The sequence below is a fragment of the Bombina bombina genome, chromosome 5 (genome assembly GCF_027579735.1).
Source record: "Bombina bombina isolate aBomBom1 chromosome 5, aBomBom1.pri, whole genome shotgun sequence".
NCBI lineage: Eukaryota > Metazoa > Chordata > Amphibia > Anura > Bombinatoridae > Bombina > Bombina bombina.
In genome coordinates, this window is record NC_069503.1 from 580,965,419 (window position 1) to 580,984,402 (window position 18,984).

General features: G+C 36.6%; 1 protein-coding gene across 1 annotated transcript in view; it reads right to left on the reverse strand.

The window, feature by feature from the left end:
- Nucleotides 1-7,943: 7,943 nt before the first annotated feature.
- The window catches only part of GALNT1 (polypeptide N-acetylgalactosaminyltransferase 1), a 506,720-nt gene continuing 495,679 nt past the window's right edge, over nucleotides 7,944-18,984 (reverse strand). The window contains exon 12 of the mRNA XM_053714537.1: nucleotides 7,944-9,412. Coding sequence (XP_053570512.1) covers nucleotides 9,266-9,412 — 147 coding nt within the window. The 3' untranslated portion in view covers nucleotides 7,944-9,265. The remainder of the gene's footprint in view (nucleotides 9,413-18,984) is intronic.

An 18,984-nucleotide genomic window follows, 5' to 3' on the forward strand; every position in this document is an offset into this window, starting at 1 on the left:
GGGACAAACGGAGACATCTTGCAATATGTAATAGAAAAAACAACATATAAAGCAAAAATGATCAAATTCCATAAATGACAGTTTCAGGAATGGGAAAAAAATGACAATGAACAAGCTTCTAGCAAACAGAAGCAATAAATAATGAGACTTAAATATTGTGGAGAAAAAAATGACGCTCAAATTTTTTTTAGCGCCAAAAAAGCCGCCCACATTATTTGGTGCCAAAAATGGAGCCACATCCGGTAACGCCGACATTTTTTGGCGCACGTATGACGCCAGAAATTACAAGAAAATTTGTGCGCCAAGAAAGTCCGCGCCAAGAATGACGCAATAAAATGAAGCATTTTCAGCCCCCGCGAGCCTAACCGCCCACAGGAAAAAAGTCAAATTTTAAGGTAAGAAAAAATGATTTATTCATATGCATTATCCCAAATATGAAACTGACTGTCTGAAATAAGGAACGTTGAACATCCTGAATCAAGGCAAATAAATGTTTAAACACATATATTTAGAACTTTATAAAAAAGTGCCCAACCATAGCTTAGAGTGTCACAGAAAATAAGACTTACTTACCCCAGGACACTCATCTACATGTAGTAGAAAGCCAAACCAGTACTGAAACGAGAATCAGTAGAGGTAATGGTATATATAAGAGTATATCGTCGATCTGAAAAGGGAGGTAAGAAATGAATCTCTACGACCGATAACAGAGAACCTATGAAATAGACCCCATAGAAGGAGATCATTGAATTCAAATAGGCAATACTATCTTCACATCCCTCTGACATTCACTGCACGCTGAGAGAAAAACCGGGCTCCAACCTGTTGCAGAGCGCATATCAACGTAGAATCTAGCACAAACTTACTTCACCACCTCCACAGGAGGCAAAGTTTGTAAAACTGATTTGTGGGTGTGGTGAGGGGTGTATTTATAGGCATTTTGAGGTTTGGGAAACTTTGCCCCTCCTGGTAGGAATGTATATCCCATACGTCACTAGCTCATGGACTCTTGCTAATTACATGAAAGAAATATACTTTCCAATCATGCTCTTAAAGAAAAACAAAAGTCTGTTGGCATGATAAATTACTGAATGTAAAGATGGAGCCTGTACCCAGATATTGTCCAGGTAAGGAACCACTTAAACATCCTGAGCTCTTAACACTGATAAGAGAGACCCCAGAATCTTCGTAAACATTCTGGGAGGTGTAGTCAGGCCAAATGGTAGAGCAAAAAATTGAAAATGATTGTCCAGAAATGCAAATCTTAGAAATTGATGAGGGATATGAAGATATGCATCCTTTAGATCTATAGAGAACATGAACTGTCCTCTTTGGACAAGAGGAAGAATTGTCTGAATGGCCTACATCTTGAAAGAAAGAACCCTGAGAAACGTGTTTAAAGTCCAGGACAGGTCTGTAAGTTCCTTCATTCTTGGAAACAAAGGGGTTGGAATAAAATCCCTGACACTGTTCCAAATTCGGCATTGTTACTATTATTCCCATTTAGCGCTATGGAATCTGTTGGCATTCTACAAATAACCGATAATAATAATAGATTCCAGATCTGAAATCGACTGAAAAAAAGGGCTCCTGCCTTCACAGGATTTTTTGGAACATGAGACAAAATTTTTTTTTTATGTAGCCTTGGAAAATAATGCTCAGAACCCATGGATCTTGAAAAGAATTAAATCAAGCCTTTTGAAAAAGGCATAATCTGCTCCCTACTAGAAGATTTGGATCAGGGCTTTTTGGACTGCTTAGATCTGTACCAAATAGGGTTTTGCTTCTAGAAAAAAAAACCTGAAGAAACCTGCATCTGGGATGAGACAGAGGACTTCTGGTTCTTAGATTGACGAAAACGGTTAGAAGCCCTAGATTTACCCTTAGACTTCCTATCCTGAGGGAGAAAGGCTCCTCCCCCCCCCCAGTCACTGTATAGTTAATGACTTCCAGACCAGACCCAAGCAACACCTTCCCTTTAAGAGACAGAAGTCTAGATTTAGAAACCATCTCAGCAGAGCATGATTTTAACCACAAGCCCCAACTAATCAATACCATGTTCTTAGCATTAATCTTAACAATATCAACGATAGCATCATAAATAAAAGCATTAGCTGTCTTTAAGAGTATTAATTGATGAGAAAACTCTTCATCAGCAGATTCTTCAGAGAGTTGCTCAGATAAACCCTCACTCCAAAGGGCAGAGGTTGCCGCAATGCAAGCAATACCAATTTCTGGCCTAAAAAGAGAACCTGCTTGCAAGAAGGCTTTAATTTCCTATTTATGGGGTCTCTAAAAGAAGATGTACTATCCTCAAGAACGATAGTAATATGTTTAACCAAAGTAGAAATAGCCCCATACACCTTAGGAATAGTTCCCCACAGCTTTAAATTAGAAGCAGGCAAAGGAAACATTTAAATATTTGAGCTGTATGAAAAAGGGAGCAGGCTTAGACCACTCTTTGGAAAATTATCTCAGAGATAGCATCAGGAACTGGAAATACTTTAGATGACTTAAAGGGACACAGAACCCAATTTTTTTCTTTCGTGATTCAGATAGAGCATGCAAATTTAAGCATCTTTCTAATTTACTCCTATTGTCAATTTTTCTTCGCTCTCTTGCTATCTTTATTTGAAAAATAAGGCATCTAAGCTATTTTTTGGTTCAGAATCATGGAAAGCACTTGTTTATTGGTGGGTGAATTTATCCACCAATCTGCAAGAACAACACAGTGTGTTCACCAAAAATGGGCCGGCATCTAAACTTACATTCTTGCATTTCAAGTAAAGATACCAAGAGAATGAAGATAATTTGATAATAGGAGTAAATTAGAAAGTTGCTTAAAATTGCATGCTCTATCTGAATCACAAAAGAAAAAAATTGGCTTCAGTGTCCCTTTAACAGAAGGCTTTTTAACAATAAAATCCAACTGTTTAACAGATTTATCCTCAGAGTTCTGAACCCCTTTAAGTACATAACACTTCTCTTAGAAAAGAACAAAGGTGTTCAAGTTTAAATAATAAAAAAAAGACGATGATTCGGTTTCCTAAACATAGACTGACTCTTGATCAACTTACAGGCTATGGAAGCCCTCCATGGCCAAAAATGAGAACGACTTCACAAAAGTTGAAGCGCGTTGCTCATTTTTGGCCATAGAGGGCTTCCGTAGCCTGTAAGCAGTCGGTGTACCACATTTCCTGCCGCAATCATAGAACGGCGTATCCAAAAAAGACCGGTAAAGCCATTAGAGACCATAGTAAGGACCACAAAAACAGCCCAACTTGCCCAATGAAAATATCAGCCATTAAGTTCATATAAGCATTGACTCACATGACGCTGAGAAAGAATATCTATGGTCGCACATTGGATTTACAGAGACTGTGAAATGGATTTTGCTATGAATCTGATCTTTATGTATGATTTTTGTTTTTTTAAAGTGATTTGGATTATGTACATTTTTTAGTGTTATGAATTATTATATTGAGTGTTTCATTAGTAAACTGCATAATTAATTATTGCTATTTGATAGTTGCTATATTGTGTACGCATTTAGTGTTTGCTTGGTTTACATTTTGCCACTTGATCCGTTGCTACACTGTCCATTCAGCTTACATTTAGCGCAATCTAAGTAGTCAGATTTTTTTCAGTTCATTTGGGGGTTTAGAGGACTCCCAACTTGTCTTAGTTTTTTTTGGCAGGGTAATATCACTTTTTTCTGCACATTCCTTCTTTACGTTTCTCCTGCGAAGGAAAAGACAAGACTAGTTTACAGTAAAGGAGGGGTTTTAAGGGCTTTGGGAGTTTTGGCATCTTTGCCCCCTCCTATTGTCCAGACGTACAATTTCCAGAAGTAATGGATTGTGGACTCTAACCACATTTATGAAAGAAATGTTTTTAAAAGCATATTCAGTGTTGCACTGATAACAAATATAATATTAATTTTATATTGAATAAATACAATTTCACAAATACAACCATAAAAACATATTGTAGATATAGTTAATAAAGTACCTGTTTTTTATAACCCCATATTATTATTATCATTTATTTGTATAGCGCCAACAAACTCTGTAGCACTGGACATATGATACACATCAATAGATTTGATGTACGTATTGGTGAGACACATATGCACAAGTGTTGTGACATTGTGTGGATACCATTGTCACTTATGCATATGTGCAAGTCAATATGCTCTTACACAACACCAGGGGTTATATTTATCAAGCCGTCAACCGCAAATACGCTGGAATTCCGCAGCGTAATTGTGGCGAGCTTGATCCGACCTAGTTATCAAAGCCTACAGACCAGCAAAAGTTGAAATCTGTGATGTAACATACGATCCGCCAGTCTCAATCCGACACAGATCGATGCTTACGTCATTAAAGATATTCTGAAGACACATTCGCCACTATTTGACACTTTTTAAAAGTTATCAAATAGTTAACAGGTACGCTCACGGCTATTCCAGCCCAGCGTACCTTGTTTTCAATCCGCCACCCTGGAGGCCGAGGATGCCATATAAATCAATGGGAGTCTGAAAGCAGTGAAAGCTTATGTTCGATGCTGCCAGATATCCCATTGATTTTTATGGTAGAAAACCAGTTACGTTTACACCTAAGCCCAGAGTCTAAACACCCCTAATCTGCCGCCCGACATCGCCGCCACCTACGTAATTTTATTAACCCCTATTCCACCGCTCCCGGACCCCGCCGCCACTAAATAAACATATTAACCCCTAAACATCTGGCCTCCTACATCACTACCATTAACTAAACCTATTAACCCCTAAACCGCCAGCCCCCCACATCGCCATAAACTAAATTAAGCTATTAACCCCTAAACCTAACAACCCGACAACTTAAATAAATGTAAACTTACCTGTAAAATTAAAAGAAACTAATTCTAAACTATTGACCTAAAATTTCATTAAACTAGCAATTAAATTAACTATATTACATACTTAAAAACCCTAACCCTACTCAAATTATTTAAATCTACTATTAAAAATTACTAAATTACAAAAAAATATAAAACGCTAAGTTACAAAAAATAAAAAACACTAAATTACGAAAAAACAAACAAACCACAGTATAAAAAAAACAACGAATTACACCTAATCTAATAGCCCTATCAAAATAAAAAAGGCCCCCCCCAAAAAAAAAAAAAACCCTAGCCTACAATAAACTACCAATGACCCTAAAAAGGGCCTTTTGCAGGGCATTGCCCCAAGGAAATCAGCTCTTTCACCCGTAAAAAAAAAATACAAAACACCCCCTAACAGTAAAACCCACCACCCAACCAACCAACCCCCCCAAATAAAAAGCCCATCTAAAAAAACCTAAGCTCCCCATTGCCCTGGAAAGGGCATTTGTATGGGCATTGCCCTTAAAAGAGCATTTAGCTCTTTTACCTGCCCAGACCCTACTCTAAAAATAAAACCCACCCAAAAAAACCTTAAATAAACCTAACACTAACCCCTGAAGATCCACTTACAGTTTTTGAAGTTCCACTTGAAGGATCCATCCAGCTGGCAAGAAGTCTTTATCCAGGCGGCCTCTTCCATCTTCATCCATCCGGCGAAGTCTTCATCCATGCGGTGCGGGTCAATCCTGAAGACATCTGGCACAGAGATCCTCTTCAATACGGTCGGCGCCGTAAACTGGAACTTGAATGCAAGTGACGTCATCCAAGATGGCGTCCCTTACATTCCTATTGGCTGAAAGGTTCCAATCCGCCAATAGGATTAGAGCTGCTAAAATCCTATTGGCTTTTTTAATCAGCCAATAGGATGAGAGTTCAATCCTATTGGCTGATTGGTACAGTCAATAGGATTGAGCTCTCATCCTATTGGCTGATTGGAACAGCCAATAGGATTGAGCTCTCATCCTATTGGCTGATTGGAACAGCCAATAGGATTGAGCTCTCATCCTATTGGCTGATTGGAACCTTTCAGCCAATAGGAATGCAAGGGACGCCATCTTGGATGACGTCACTTGCATTCAAGTTCCAGTTTACGGTGGCGACCATATTGAAGAGGAGCTTCACGCCGGATGTCTTCAGGATGGACCTGCTCCGCGCCGGATGGCTGAAGATAGAAGAGGCTGCATGGATGAAGACTTTGCCAGATGGATGAAGATAGAAGAGGACGCCCGAATGAAGACTACTTGCTCCCGGATGAAGACATTTTGCCGGCTGGATGGATCCTTCAAGGGAACTTCAAAAACGAAGTGGATCATCGGGGGTTAGTGTTAGGTTTATTTAAGGGTTATTTGGGTGGGTTTTATTTTTAGAGTAGGGTCTGGGCAGGTAAAAGAGCTAAATGCCCTTTTAAGGGTAATGCCCATACAAATGCCCTTTTCAGGGCAATGGGGAGCTTAGGTTTTTTAGATGGGCTTTTTATTTGGGGGGTTGGTTGGTTGGGAGGTGGGTTTTACTGTTGGGGGGTGTTTGTATTTTTTTTTAAAGGTGAAAGAGCTGATTTCTTTGGGGCAATGCCCTGCAAAAGGCCCTTTTAAGGGCCATTGGTAGTTTATTGTAGGCTAGCTTTTTTTTTTATTTTGGGGGGGGGGCTTTTTTATTTTGATAGGGCTATTAGATTAGGTGTAATTCATTTTTATTTTTGATACTGTGTTTTTTCTCTCTCGTAATTTAGTGTTTTTTACTTGTAGATTTAATAGTAGATTTAAATAATTTGAGTAGGGTTAGGGTTTTTTAATATGTAATATAGTTAATTTAATTGCTAGTTTAATGTAATTTTAGTATAATAGTTAGGTTAGGTTAATTAATAGTTTAGAAATAGTTTCTTTTAATTCTACAGGTAAGTTTAAATTTATTTTAAGATAGGGATGTTGTAATTTTAATGTAAAGTTATTGGGTTGCTAGGTTTAGGGGTTAACAGCTTAATTTAGTTTATGGCGATGTGGGGGGCTGGCGGTTTCGGGGTTAATACGTTTATTTAGTGGTGGCGGGGTCTGGAAGAGGCGGGATAGGGGTTATTAACTTTATTTAGGTTGCGGCAGGGTCCGGGAGCAGCGGGATAGGGGATAACACATTTTAATTAGGTTGCTGCTGTGTCGGGGAGCGGCGGGATAGGGGTTAATAACTTTATTAAAGTTGCGGCAGGGTCCGGGAGTGAAGGGATAGGGGTAAAACATTTTAGTATAGTGGCGGCATTTAGTGACAGGGTATAAAGTTGGTAAAAAGCTGAATAGCAGCGAGATCGATGACTTTTAGTTAACAACAGTCCGATGCTCATCGCGCAGCATCTTTTATAAATATGGAGATCGTATTCAGGTCCGTGGCCACGATGTTAGGCAATGTTAGAATAGCAGCGAGATCGATGACTTTTAGTTAACAACAGTCCGATGCTCATCGCGCAGCTTCTTTTATAAATATGGAGATCATATTCAGGTCCGTGGCCACGATGTTAGGCAATGTTAGGCGAGCGTATTGGTGCCGGCGAATGCAGCATAGTTGAGGCTTTGATAAATATCCCCCCATGTAACTGTATTAGTGGGGAATGGAAAAAAAGGGAAGCAAAATCATCATTTTGTATTTTGTTAGCATACAGTAATTTTCTCTTTAGTCTAAGAATTTTCTGCAGTTGTTAAAGAATTAATGGTGGAAATATAATAAAAACAAGCTCAGCTATATCATTATCTTTACACCAGCTGCATGGAAATACCAAGTTATATATAAAGAGCAAACTATGTATGACGAAATCCAACCTATGTCACCTTACCACAAACCACCATAAATAACGTAACATGAGTACTTGATAAACAAAAACTCCCAAAATTTGCTATAACAATGACATGTAACATAAGCAATATATGTTTAATAAACATTTAATTTTGGCTCAATATATTTTAATATATTTAATTGAAAACAAGTAGTGTGCTTTCATTCAAATTCAGACCAATGTATGAAAAAACAAAGACTTCATTTCTTTAGGTTTTATTAGAAAAAAAGAAAATAAACAGTAGAACCAACATTAAGCCCCAGGAAATCAAATCTAAATGCACTTGACGCTGAAGCATATTAACACATGAAGGGAAAAAGGTTTCTCAGCAAAAATTTAGCACAGATGATTTTTCCAAACCTCCTAAATTAATAGTAAAAATTATAAAAAAAAAATAAAATAAAATAAAAAAAATGATATGATTCCTTCTTGTAAAGACGAGATAATTTTTGGCTACACCAAACTAGATTTATTGCTGCATAACAAAAGTACAGTAGTATGAATGTTGAGTATTAAAATAGCTGTGCCGATTGCATTTGTATATCTGCTTTGAAACATTTGCATTTTGGACCTTTAATTCTAAATGGGTATTAAAGGCAGATAACACAACAGTAATTTTTGTAGTATTACTTTTCATGCCTATTAGGAAGGCAAAGCGTACAGTAAATTGGAACATGTCCAGCACCCCCACAAAAAAACAAAAAAAAACAAAAAAACAAAAACAAAATAAGATAAAAAAGACCTTTTTTTGCCTTTTAATTTTTTTTTTTGCTTTTAAAAATGAATTTCATTAAGGTCATGAAAAATATACTCTTATCCATTACTATCACATATAACTGAAACAAAGGTGAGGTTTTTTTATTTTTAAATTGGATATTGTCCCAGTAGAGGTAAAAAAATCTACATATAAATCTGATATTTTGCTATAACAAATTGTACTTTTGATATATGTGATCTTAAACTCCTTTTAACCCTGTTTTTTTTTATCACACATTGAGACTATTTGCGCAAATCTGTTATTGTTTTCTGCGTTTACTGTCTGTACATTTTTAATGTTAGAATAGGGATGCTGACTCTTAAGAGCCACATATTTAGCCCTGGATGTCTCTTTCTTAGTATGATATTTTCAATACAGGGTCCTGATGTGCAAACAAACTGATATGCAGCTCTCCCAGGTTTCAACAAAATGGTTTGCATTGTCTTTAATTGTTCTCCTGAATAACTCCTTGAAGAGGGAGACTTCTTTCCTTCTTGTAAACTTCATCGTGCACAGTTAAACAAAGTTGCCATTTTACATCCTTATAAAAAGAGGGCTGTTTTACAGCTGATGTAGTCTTAGCTGACATATGCCCCATCTTACAGCTGGAGAAAATCATTTTCCGCCACTGAATACTCAAGGATGTGCAAGTCAGGTGTGCAGAGGTAGCGCAGTCAATCCTTTTTTTCTTTTTTTTTTTTAAAATAGTTTTTATTTATTTTTATTCTCCACTTTATTCTTTTTTTATTTGCTCATGTTAAGTTTTAGAAGCTTTCAGGGAGTGTAACATTACGAAGGAGCCACTGCTGAGATCGGCTCCCATTACAGTCTTTAATACTGGGTACTTGACTGTCCTCTTCTGCAGCCTTGTCTAAGCACTGGTTACTGTTCACGTGTATCAAGGTTAGTTTCTATAAAAAAAAAATAAAAAAAAATTCAAATGAATATGAATTTTGTAAAGTTAAAGGACTAATAAATACAGTAGAATTGCATAATAAACAAGTGCATAATAAATACAATGCAACAGCACTTTTTTTTTTTAATTGTAGTAGATTTTGTCTGGCAAATTTTAAAATGGACTTTAATTTGCCAGTTCCCTATATCATGTGGCAGCCATCAGCCAATCACAGACTTGTATACCTTTACAACTGCAATCTTTTGCACATGCTCAGTAGGAGCTGGTGTCTCAAAGTATGCATTTGATAATGACAATAAATTGTAAAAAAAATGTTAAAACTGCATGCTCTGTCTAAATCATAAAAGTTTAATTTTGACTTTAGTGTCCCATTAAACAAACAAACCACATGTAGAGCAAAATACTAAAAATATGTACTGTTTAAAGCTTTCATTGTCATGAGATTCCAAAACTACAACAAAGTACTTCAGTACTCTTCTATTACATACAGAGTGGGAGATTACTGTAAAGGTACATAAAAGTGCAAAAAGACATGCTCTAATATGTTTTGCACTATTTCTTGAATAGAACTATGTATTTAACCCCCTGCAAAAGGATTACACACATAGTTAAAATCTGCAGACCCACCTTTAGTGAAAAGGCCAACCATGTGTTGTCATGCTAGGGGTCCCCCCCTTTCGACCCCCCACAATGCAGCCTCTTTCTGGGAGGCACTGTGGAGATTGAGCCAGGGGGCTGGGACAAATATGCATTCCAATATCTCAACCCCCAGGACACTTAGAGGAAGAAGTAATCCCTCATTTGAAAGAGGAGAGTCTGCCTTTCATATCACCAACAAAAGACAGTTATCTGCAGCAGCATTTAAAATGCTGTTTAAAATGAAGGGACACTATCCGAGCCCCTATCTCCTACACTGTTTGAGCTTGAGGGACAAGTTGACCCTCTCTTAAAAAGGTAGACTCCACTCTTTTAAATGGGGTCATCGTAATAGCGCAGGGGGGGGGGGGGAATACTGTCTTTAGGGAATGACTCCAGAAGGAAGTTTCTGGAGCAAGTTTATGAATTTACTAAGTATATGCATTAGTTGTACCAATGGCATCTGTGCCAATTTAATTCCAGCAATGGCTGATAGATGAGAAAGTTGAACTATTAGGGTACTAGAGATAAAAACCTTCATGAATAAAAAAAGAAAACAAAAATAAACCACATAACCCTTATTGCTCACTTAAAGGAAGGGATACTAAACCCAATTTTTTTCTTTCATGATTCAGATAGAGCATGCAATTTAAGCAACTTTCTAATTTATTCCTATTATCATTTTTTCTCTTTGTTCTATTGCTATCTTTATTTGAAAAACCATGAATCTAAGCTAATGAGTCTGCCTATTTTTGGTTCAGAACCATGGATAGCACTTACTGATTGGTGGCTAAATTTAACCACCAATCAGCAAGCGTAACCCAGGTGCTGAACCAAAAATGGGAAGGCTTTTCAAATAAAGATAGCAAGAGAACGATAATAGGAATAAATTAGAAAGATGCTTAAATAAAAAAATGTGGGTTTAGTATACCTTTAAGGACCTTATGTAACTGCCGCCATGCAGAAACAAAACCTGAATCATGATTATGGGCAGGAATGTGGATTTATCTTTGTGAGCTTGCAAATTCATACTGACAAATGCATCAGATTTTCTAAACTTATTAAAAGTCATCATTCAGTTGCCAAACTGTTAACTTTAAGGTCTGTATATGAAGCAGGAGACATTGTTTAAGTACAAGGTTTGAAAGTAGAAAAAATAAGTACAAATAAAATATCTTTAAGGAATTGAACTTTAAGATTTTAATTGAACTGGAGTGAAAGACGTTTTAGAAGCAGCTGTTCACATTTGTATAAAAAGGTGCTGCTTGGCAGGAGTTAGAATGATCAGAAACACGGGCCCTGTGCCAGCCCAGCACTCAGTCTGACATAACTTGGCAGGGACACACCACCTTCATAATTAAAAAGGACATATTAAAGTTGTGTTCATTCTCACATTGTGGCAAGAAAATGAATAACTTGATGAACACAGTGTGGCAAAAAAGTGAGCTTTGCCTGTTACGTTATTACTTGCCAAGTAAACAATTTAAATACCATCCTACATGAAACAATGATTTCTGTAATGCTGCGAGACTAGTGGTGAATTCCACAGGACACAATCTGTCACTGATCACCTCTGTTTACATACTAGACAGACGTATCTACTAAATAACAAGCTGAGCTACAGAGCTATATAAAGCAGCCAAAAACTCATTTAACCCCCCAATATTTTCACAAAATACTGAGAAAAAAAGAGAAGAAAAACAAGCTGATGAGTACTAGCAATACGTAAACTTGCCCCTTTTTTTTTAGATGCTGCCATTACAACTATAGCTTTTTCCTCCTTAGCTGTAACCTTAGCTGTAACCTACTTGTATATTTTGTGTTATAAATGTCCTGCTCAGAAAATGCTGGGAACACAAAAAATGAGTAATATGTTAAAGGGCAATAAAAGTAAAAAAAAAAAAAATTACATAGAATACACAGTAGAAGAACTGCTCAGGACCTGCGTAGCACTGCTGGTCTTCAACAAAAACCGCAGAAGATCCAATCAGCAGCGCTAGTTACACATATAACCCGCGAAAAGGTCCTGAAGTAATTTTTTTTTAAAACTATTATTGCCCTTTTAGTTATAGATGTTTAAACTATTTTGAATGAAGAAGTTGATGCAAATAATACATGAAAGGAATTCCAGTCTGTGATAGACACACAACTGTCTTGATGATAAAGTTGAACAACTTGGGCAAGCAACTTCAGTATTCTCACGGTTATTTACAAAAATAAATAATAAATAACATCTATGCTGTAGTTGTTTGAATGTTTCCTGATTGTTTAACAGGAACTGCTGCAATGTTTAATGCCATTTCTCCTAAGAAGTAGACTTCACAAGCATCTGACAGTATTGTCATAGCCTTAAAAACATGCTTTATATATGCCGATATGTTGTCATGAAGTAGTATCCAGGATTTCTCTATCAAAAGCTGCCTGGGAAGATGTGAACACTTTGAACAGATAAAAACAGGGAAAGTATGCAAGGCTAATACAAATCTTACACAATGCAGAGAACGTAGTATATTCAGATAAGGTAGTGGGGCATTTTAGAAGAAATATCACAACATTGTTGTATTTCAGAACTTTTGTCTCTGGATTCACAATCAAATTGATTTCTCCACAATTTAGAATGCAAGTGTTGTCCTAATAAAGTATGGATATTCCTTCCCACCTCTCAGAATATAGAAGGCTTGGGTAAAGGTAAATGACATCATTCATATCATTACTTACTTTTACCTAAAACAAACATCCTATTGCAAAGACATGAGATAGAACACTTGGGGCTCAAATCTACCAGTTAAACTGGGACATAATACCCATATGCTAAAGTGCTGCAGCATAACTGTAAAAAAGTATCACCTGAACATATCTATGTAAAAAAAAGTGAGATATTTTACCTCAAAATGTATTCAGCTCAAAATAGTAAGTGTTCTGTGAACAGTTATGCTTCAGCTACTGTCAAGCTACATGGAGGGGGGGGGGGGGAATAGCAGCCAATCAGCTAGTTATCAGTGTTGATGTCACACCTTGCTTTACTGTGATCTCATGAGATTTCATAATAATCTTCCTTACACCGAGGAGGAAAATAGCATGACTGTGCTGCACATGCCAGATCCCTTGCAAGTCCCAGGACTAGCATCCTGATTGGCTGCTTAAAGTCCGTTTACAATGGAATGTGGCTACTGAGGATTTTTTTTTTAAGTAAAATAGCTTCCATTTTTTAAATAGAGATGTTCATGCAATATTTTCTAGTCAGCTTTTTACAGCTATGCTGCATCACTTTCAAGTGATTCAACATTTGAATATCATGTCCTTTAAAGTTGTGGGCTTTGTGTATGTACATGCTCATAGTCATTAAAAGGAAAGAAAAACCTACAACATTTTTCTCTATGGAGTCTGCTGGATGGGAGGTGTCAAAGCTGATTCTAGGGTTGCAACTAACGATTATTTTCATAATCTATTAATCGGCCGATTATTTTTTCAATTAATCGACTAATCGGATAAAAAAAAGAATTAATAATTGTTTCCTATATTTTAAATAGAATCCACATACTGAGTGTTACAAATATAAACTTCAGACTAAAACTTTACATTAACACAACTGTTTGCACAATTTTTAAGCAGCAGAGCAAAGTTTTATAATGAAACAAAACCAAAAACAGTTTGAAAAGAGGTAGAACGTCCACCTTGGCAAGAAGCATCTCAATAAAGTAAACCTTCACTGCATTCTAACATAAAAATATCTTGAATATCTATATGCAATGGTAAATAACCAGCTATAAGGTTAGGGGAAAATATCTAGCCCACTCTAAAAATAACAAATTTATACTTATAAATTTTGAATCTAATAAATATTTTCACAATTGATTAAAAATATAAAACATCAATAAAAAACAAATCAAAAGCGCTAATGACTATATATCAATAACAGAACAAAGCCTTACATATTTATTTATACAGTACATATAATCAGCAATAGCAAGCAATCAGATAATAATTGTGTAAACTGATAAAAGTGCACATTAATTCAAATAACTCCCATCAATCTAGAGGCTAGGTATAAATAACAAGCTCAGCACTATATCATGCAAAGCATAGTTCCAAATCACCTGATTTAATATAAACAATCCAAATGAGGACTATTATATCTGGGTTGCACATAAGCCAGGAGCAGTTGTAAATGTATACTGTCCTAAAAAAGTGAAAAGTAAACGTCTGTAGACGTCCTTTAGGCTAAGGACATAACCATAAAACACAAAACCATGTGCAGGAGCTCAGTGGAGCGAAGCAGCTGGTGTTGTGCACAGACCAACTAATTGCAAACCGACTAATCGATTATGAGATTCGTTGACAACTATTTTTATAATCGATTATTATCGATTATGACTATTAGTTGTTGCAGCTCTAGCTGATTCCAATGAAAACACTAATTTTGTATACCAGATGAAGAGCACATAACAGGCCTTATTCGGATTAAGAATGATATGAGAGATTTTAATACAAGATTCCCCATCCTAGATAGTTAAATGTATCAACAAAAATAATATCAATTTCCAGCAAGCCTATGTGTTTCAAACTATGCTTTCCTTAAGACAAAGCAAAAGCAACTAAAGGACTTAATTACAGTATAGGTTAAACTCGATGGACTTCTGTCTTTTTTTTAAACCTTATCTACTATGTTACATAATAAGAAAACTCAATAGCACTTACTGCAAATTAAATTTACTTAAATTTCACAGCCCCCTATATAATGTGACAGGGATCAGCCAATTACAGATATGTATACAATTTAAAATCTTGCACATGCTCAGTAGTAGCTGGTGCCTCAAAGTGTGCATATAACTGCATGCTCTATCTGAATCATAAAATATTTATTTCGACTTTAGTGTCAAAATTAAAATTTAATTGATCAGATAGAGCATGGAATTAAGAAACATTTCTGTTCAACTTCTATTCTCGAATTTACTTTGTTCTCTTGTTAACCTTCATTGAAAAGAATATCTAGGTAAGCTCAGGAGCAGCAATGCCCTACTAGAAGCTATATGGTAAATGATAGCTATGTACATATTCCTCTTGTCATTGTATCCCCAGATGTGTGCAGTTAGCTCCCAGTAATGCACTGCTGGCCCTGAAGCTATGTGCTTAACCACTTTGCAAAGTTTAAATATATAGTGCGCTCCTGCTTCATCAAACCGCTGTTTCTTACATTCTCCACCACCTCTGAGGTGGCATATTGAGATCACCTCGAACACGCTTACTATGGGTGATTGACAGGCCCTTCTCTCAAGCATTAAACACTCAAGCAAGGGTGTAATGATGCATCTGGGCAGCAGACGCACAGGGTCTGCTGCCTTTCAATGCAAAGCCGTGTGGACAGGTTCTCATATTGAGAACCTTGCCCACGTTTCTTAGTACATGGGTCACAATTATATCCGAGCAACAGTGCATTAATAAAATAAACATTACAGCCTTTTCTTTTTGCACTATATCCCTTTAAGGTAGAAATCATGTAACAGGGTATATGTCTAATTAGCAAGTCATATTAAACCATTTTTCAGTTCTTGAAAATTTTCTATAATTAAACTACTGAAATCACTGACACATTGTATCTGATATTCTAGAAACTGAAACAAGATGAAGTTTGGCATATAAAATTTAAATGCACATTTTACTATTTCAGTAACCGTTTAAATAATAGAATATCTGGGATCAAAGATATGTGCTACTGCTGCTTGAACAGGCATCTACCATCTAGTTTTCATACTGAAGAAAAGCTTATTACAAGCACATTTGGAGACAACTAAAACCTCATTTTTGAGCAAATTATGCCAATTTCCTCATTCAGAAGTTTATTATAAATCAGCATGTTGTTAAAGCAAGTTATGCACAAAAAATATGATTTGTCAGTTGGTTTACATAAAAATATGAATACATTTTGAATATTCTATTTCACCTTATCTACCAGAAATAAATTCCCTGTGTGTGCAACAGCATCAGTAAATTCATGAATCCCAGATTAAAACTAGCACTTTTTGAGAACACATATACAAGCTAGAGATAGGAATTACATTGCTATATTTCAGCTGTGGCACATTTAACATAAAAATAACTCCATGTTAAACAAACTGGTATGTTAAAAGGAAAGTACATTCTAATAATGTATAATACAAATTAAATACTATTTAAACACATCTTTTGCATGAAAAAACAGGCTTGTTAAAGCTTTTTTACTTTTATTTTGAAGCCAGTGTTTTTTCCAGGATCAATTTAATGGACACACCAGCTGGCTGATTTTACTAACCGGCTAAAATATAAGCCGATATGGATAGAGCAACGGTCCTTGAGCCAGAACATCCTTTCGTTGCGTAGAGTCCATGGGGGGCAGAAGACATCTGTACTAGGTCTGCATACCATGTCCGACCAAGCGAGAGCTATCAAAATCACAGAAGAGGACTCTTGTTTGATTCTGGCAGTGACTCTTAAGAGTAGAACAAATGGGGGAAATGGATACGCTAGCTGAAAGTTTTGAGGACACACTAGAGCATCTATCATCAGAGCTTTCGGGTCTCTTGACCTAGCACAATATGCTAGAAGCCATTATATCTACTTAGATCTCCTTCTGGGAGACCCCACTTTAAGACAAGGATATTGAAAATGTCTTGATGAAGAGACAATTCCCCTGGATGAACTGACTGACGACTGAGATAGTCTGCTTCCCAATTGTTGACCCCTGGAATGTGAACGGCAGACAGTTCAGAGATTTTTCTCTGCCCATGACAGAATGTGAGACACCTCTTGCATGGCTAGTAGACTGCAAGTGGCTCCTTGGTGTTTCATATAAGCAACCGCTGTGATGTTGTCTGATTGAAATCAGATAAGAATTGCTGGGGATTTCTAGAATGTTGATAGGTAACCTCATCTCCAGGGTATAACAAATTCCTTGCACCGGTGTCAAAAAAGGGTAAACAAAAGGAGTCCCTGCACTATGAGACAGATTGTCTAACTAAGGAATTGAGAATAATCTGCTGTTCAAACTGAAAGCAATCCTTTGACTATTGCTGTAGCATGGACAGCTAAAGAGGGCAAAGATGAAAACGACCGAATGGGACAGCCACTACCATAAGACCCACTGCTTTCATACACCAAACCAAAGTTGGATAGGGAGAGGATTGGAGAGAAAGACAAGCTTCCTGTAATCTGAGCCTACGAATGTTGGTCAAAAACAGACGCATAAGAACTGAGTCTATGAGGACTCCAAGAAATGCCATTCTCATTGCTGGAGATAAGTAACTCTTGGGAACGATGATTCTCCAGCCAGGATCTTAAAGAACGGAAAGGGGCTTCTGAGTATGAAAGATAGCTAAGGGCAGACTAGGGGCCTGGACCAAGATGTCCAGGTAAGGAGCCAATGAAATTCCCTGGGCTCTGATTACTGACAATAATGCTCCCAACACCTTTGGAAAAATGCTGGGAGCTGTGGCAAGCCCAAATGGAAGAACCACAAACTGGTAGTTTTTGTTGAAGTAGGCAAATCTCAAAAACTGGTAGAGGTCTCTGTGAATTAGAGTATGCATCCTTGAGATCTATTATGGACTTGAATTGCCCCGGTTGTATTAAGGGCAAAATTGCACAAATAGTTTCCATTTTGAAGGTGGGAACAAACAAATTTGTTTAGGGTTTTTAAATCCAGAATAGGTCTGAAGGAACCTTCTTTCATGTGAACAATGAAAAGGTTGGAGTGAAACCCCTGTCCTTGCTGAGTTATAGGAACAGGAACTATTACTCCCATGTCCTCTAGATTCCTTGGAACATGAGACAGATTGCATTTTTTCCTGAGGAGACTATTCGATTTTCCACTTTACTTGTATTATTTAATTTGCTTTCTTCTTTGTTATCCTTTGCTGAAAGGTTTATCTAGGCAAGCTCAGAAGCAACAAAGAACCTAGGTTCTTGCTGATTTGTGGCTGCATATATATACTGATTGTCATTGGCTCACCCATGTGTTCAGTTAGAAACCAGTAGTGCATTGCTGCTCCTTCAACAAATGATAACAAGAGAATGAAACAAATTTGATAAAAGAAGTAAACTGAAAATTGTTGTTTAAATTGTATGTTCTACCTAAATCATGATAAAAAATTTGTGTGTCATGTCCCTTTAAGTGAAACTTGCTTAAAGTGAAAGTTTGTGTAAGTCATAGAAAAAAGTGATTTATTCAGCACATCATATCCCTTTAATACAAAATGTGCAGCACATGCTATTATAATACATCAGTTTCTATTCCAGTAACTATACTGACAAACATCATGTATGCTACAAATTGCAGCCAAAGACATATAGGGCCATTGAAGTTGAAAAACGACATGCTGTTAGAGCATGTGATTTTAAGACTTGTGACCCTGCGTCTCTATGTGTTCAACCCCCGCAAAGAGATTAAATACATGTTTGAAATACTGCTCAAGTGGAAACTGCTGCTGAAACAGCAGTGCTCTCACAACAGACCACTTATATTTGTAACCACCTACAGCACTATTCAGAGAACATTAAAGGGACAAAAAAACAAATATTATAACTTTCATGGTTTAGCTAGAGAATACAATTTAAAAGACTTTTCAAATTACTTAGTTTACTTCATTCTCTTGGTTTCCTTTATTGAAAAGCATACATAGGCAGGCTAAGGATCAGTACTGTATTACTGGGAGCTAGCTGCAAAATGGTAGCTACACACAAATGCCTCTTGTCATTGGCATTACAAAATAAGCAAGACACTATTAAAAATATTCAGATGAAACAAAAAATAACAAAGAAATTATAATTATTATTTAAAGTAATATGTAACTCATATTCAGGTTTTTAATATGTATTTTGCATTTAACACAATTAATCAGAAGACTACTTTTCCAGTAATTATTAATCTTTCTATAAAAACAAAAAAACTCCCTTGCT